At 57.4% G+C, this 3972-nt stretch overlaps 1 protein-coding gene across 1 annotated transcript in view; it reads right to left on the reverse strand.

Annotated features, from left to right (window-relative positions):
- The window catches only part of KIF18B (kinesin family member 18B), a 7067-nt gene that overhangs the window by 2731 nt on the left and 364 nt on the right, over positions 1-3972 (reverse strand). Inside the window, exons 2-8 of the mRNA XM_019623329.1 lie at positions 2702-2887; positions 2168-2272; positions 1895-2005; positions 1003-1200; positions 751-927; positions 340-414; positions 71-189 (exon numbers count right to left, since the gene is read on the reverse strand). Coding sequence (XP_019478874.1) covers positions 71-189; positions 340-414; positions 751-927; positions 1003-1200; positions 1895-2005; positions 2168-2272; positions 2702-2887 — 971 coding nt within the window. The remainder of the gene's footprint in view (positions 1-70; positions 190-339; positions 415-750; positions 928-1002; positions 1201-1894; positions 2006-2167; positions 2273-2701; positions 2888-3972) is intronic.

The raw sequence follows: 3972 nt of genomic DNA on the forward strand, positions 1-3972 counted from the left end.
GGGTTGGATCAATAAGGACAATGTTTGGGATTCCTAGCCCAGCCTCCTTAAGGGCTCACCCCAGCTCTGCCTCTTCTTCCCACCGGCCCCACAACCCCACCTGGGAGAAGGCAGCAGCACTGGTATTTGCTTCCCTGCATCCTGAGCAGCATCCTCATAGGCACGGAGCTTGGCCCGGAGATCTGCCACCTGTAGAGAAGGATCACCTGTACCACAGCTGCTTCAGCAGCCCCACAGAGCCCACAGCTCTCCCAGCAGGCAGCACTGCCACACGACTTGCAGAGGAGCTCAGAGGTGCACATATCAACCAAAGCACAGCTAAAAGACAGAGCACCTCACCTCTGTTTTCAGCTGCTCGCAGATTGTGGCATATTTACTGATGTGGCAGTCGAGGCTGAGCACGTTGCTCTTCAGCTGCAGAGACAGGGATGGGCAAGAGGTCAAAGGAGCAACGGGGCTGAGCTCAGATCTCTCCCAGTGCTGGAGCAGAGACTGCAGATGGCACGAGGCACACATGGGGACCTGCTGACCCTGCCAGCAGTCCTGCTGGGATGAGGGGCTTTGGCATAGACTGTGCATTCAGTGTCCTCAGCATCAATTGGCCAGAGGGGCTGGATAACACAACCCAACAGACCACCCAACCTGGAGCACAGAGGCACCCGCTGACCCACCCCACGCACCAGGACAGGCTGTGAAACCCAACTCCTTCCCACCAGCTCCCAAACCCTCAGCAGAAGATGAGCTCCTCACCGACAGTTTGATCTCCTTGGCCCTGTTGGCGTACTTGAGAGTGTTGTAGGTGTCCTCGTAGGCCAGGGAGGAGGGGCTGACAGCAGCAATCATGATGGTGCGGCAGTTGCCACCAATGGAGTCCTTCAGCAGGCGCGTCAGCTTGCTGTCCCGGTACGGGATGTGGGTTTTCTTGCTCTGCACCAAGAGAGCGAGGGGCTGCTCAGCTTTTGGGCCCTGGGCACTCAGCAGGGCACGACAGGACAGTACTACCTTTGCATCAGCCAATGCATTGATGACGTTGATGAGGGCCAGCAGTGAGCGGTTGATGTTTGCGCCCTCCCGGAGACGCTCTCCTCTGGTGTTGGTGACAGAAGCTCGCTCAGAGCCTGCCAGGTCAATCAGGCTCATCTTGGCAACCTGCAGGTCCTGAGCGAGGCCAACAACACGGTCCTGCTGCTTCACGTAGATCTGTGAGCATAGAGACTGGTGAGGCCACAACCCAACGAGGATGGCCAAACCCAACGCTGGTGGAGTCCCCCAGACGTCGCCTAGCAGTGCCTGGGGAGCACCCAGGCTGCATTCTCAGAGCTGAGCCCAATTCCCATGTCGTACCCCAGTCCTACACCCTCACCAGTCCATGCTTGGCTCTCCAGCAGGCAGAGCTAGCAGCAGGGAGGGCACACTTCCAGCACTGCTAACGGATGTGCAGCAGGCAGGAGTCCAGCGCCCAGCAATGCACCCGGCTGGGAAGGCATCCAGACACCTGGACTTCCCCTGCTTACAGCCACCAGGTTCACACAGAAATTGCAGGCAGAGCCCTTAGTCTCCCCACACAGCCGTGACAGCCCTGCTAATTCAGGGAAGGGCCTGGCTGGAATTGAAATCAAGTAGTTGGTTCGTGGGGAAGAGCACTGACACAGTGAGGACAAAGAGAGCAGGGATCCTGGCTCTGTGCTGAGGGGGACAATGGGACAGATAAACCTGGAGATCCCAAGGCCACAGGTGGGGCCCAAGCTGATGTGGGGCACCCAGACCACAGCAGAAGTGCGGCTGGGGAGCTTTGGGGTCCTTTCCAACCCAACTTGTTGTGATTCCACAGTTCTAAGATCTTCAAGGCTCTTTTCAGGCCAACCATGCTGTGGTTTTGTGGTTCAGCCCTCACCTGGAACACCGCATGAGAGCGGGAGGAGGTGGCATTGGCATCTGTGGGGTGCTGTGTCCGGTTTTTGTTGCCATTGGCCAACATCTCCAGGAGCTGCTCTGCTGATTTGGGCTGGAATCGAGCAGAGGGGTGGGTATCACAACAACCCAACATTAAGAAATGACAATTGGGATGTAAGGCATCCCGCTGTCCTGCAGCGTTCCCTTCAGATCAGGGTCACATCTGCTGCTAGGACAGCACCACACTGAGCCTGTGCGCACCCCTTACACCCACCTGGTGGAAGGAGAGCCCCTGGACCACGACTCCTTTCTCTGGATCCTCCCGGATGGCCAAAGGGCCCTTGGGTTCCAGCAGGTCGTGGATCTGCTCATTGTACACCTGGAGCAGTGAACACACGGCCTGTTACCCCAGCATCGAGGAGCTCTGCGCGTGAGGGTCACAGTCTGATCAGATGAGTCCCTCCCACCCCAATTCCCTGCAGGGCACTGCCCAGGCACGACACAGAGCGGCTGACAGTGCTCTAAATGCAGAGGACAGCTCTCGAGGGCTTTACTTGCAAGTCACTGTGCTGCTGCTCCTCCTGCACAGCCCTTTCAGATTGCTATGCAGACTGCAGGCGCCGCGGCAGCTCGGTGAGGCAGAAAAACTTCCCATTCTCTGGATGGGAAGAACCAGCAGCACCCCTCCCCACCAGTTTGGTGAGCCTGAATCCAGCTGGGACAGCAGGTGTCCCAAGCACTAGGGACACATACTGCAGTGCTACGGGGTCAGCACCAGCCCCAAAACACATCGGGGACACACACATACCTCCTGGTAGGAGACGAGCACCTCGCAGCTCTTCTCATCCCTCCTGGCCTCAATCCTCCTGTACAGCTCCACCATGGTGAGGTACATAATGCCCGGGCTCTGCTCTGAGCCCAGCATGGTGTAGGTTTTCCCTGCTCCTGTCGCACCGTAGGCAAACACTGCAAAGAGGGAGAGGGGTGTTTGAAACTGTCAGCAGCGTGACGTCCCTGCAGCAGACGCTGCAGCAGAGCAGGTCACTCGCAGCCGTCGCAGAGCGGTTCAATAGTTAATTACCCTCAGCACTGTCTGCACAATTCCCCCAGTGCAATTTCTCTCTCATTTCAACTGTCAGCATCTCTAATTTAGCGGATAAAGACAGGACGAGTCCCCATGCTGTCACCCATTCAGACACTTCAAGGCCACACTCGAGCCACCCTACAAGCTGAGCACCCCCAGGTCTCCATCTCTCAGTGAAGGAGTTTCTTTCTCCAGACTTTGCAATTCATCTACATTCCCCAACCCTTCAACACCCTCTTTGAAGCACTAGCATCAGAACAGGACGCTAATCTAGAGAACCTTAGCCTTTCTCCCCATTAGCAAGGCTTTGGGAATATCTCATTTGAGGATCTGGGAGTTATTTCATACAGATAGAGACAGGAGATGCTGCCAGGTGGGCACAGTGACAGAGCCAGGAATAGCATCGTGCAGTCCCAGCACCCAGCTCGGTGCCGTGCAGCTCGTTATGCCACGCTGCTGACAGCCTGCAAGCAGCACGAGGATCTGCAGCGCGGGGCGAGGAGCGTTCAGCCCTGGTCTGTATGCACTGCAGGGCTGGGAGACGTGCGAGAAGCACAGCAGCTCCCACAGCATCACAGCACACATCCATCGCACCCGGCCCCCTGCTCAACAGCTCTCAGTGTTTTCTCACTGTGTTTCCCCTGTGCCAGGGACACCCCGCCCCAACCACAGCTGCAACCCCCAGCTCAATGCTGTTGGCAGTTTAGCACCATCTGCTCCTGCACTGCTGTTTTATGACCCATTCCCTCTCTCATCTTCTTTGGGTTTTCCACCACACTGCCACAAATCAAGGCGTGAGATGGCAGCAGACACTCCTTCCCACCCTGAGGACGTCCCCTGCAGCACAAAGGCCACATGTGCTACCATGCAGACAGATCCTCTCATGGGCCACATCCCACCGTGGGGCCACATTCTGCCGCAGGGCCACGTCATGTCACAGCTTCCCCACACCACCCAGCCCTGCACAGCCCAGCCCCACAGTGGGCACCGTGAGC

The sequence above is a fragment of the Meleagris gallopavo genome, chromosome 29, assembly GCF_000146605.3.
Source record: "Meleagris gallopavo isolate NT-WF06-2002-E0010 breed Aviagen turkey brand Nicholas breeding stock chromosome 29, Turkey_5.1, whole genome shotgun sequence".
Classification (NCBI taxonomy): Eukaryota; Metazoa; Chordata; class Aves; order Galliformes; family Phasianidae; genus Meleagris; species Meleagris gallopavo.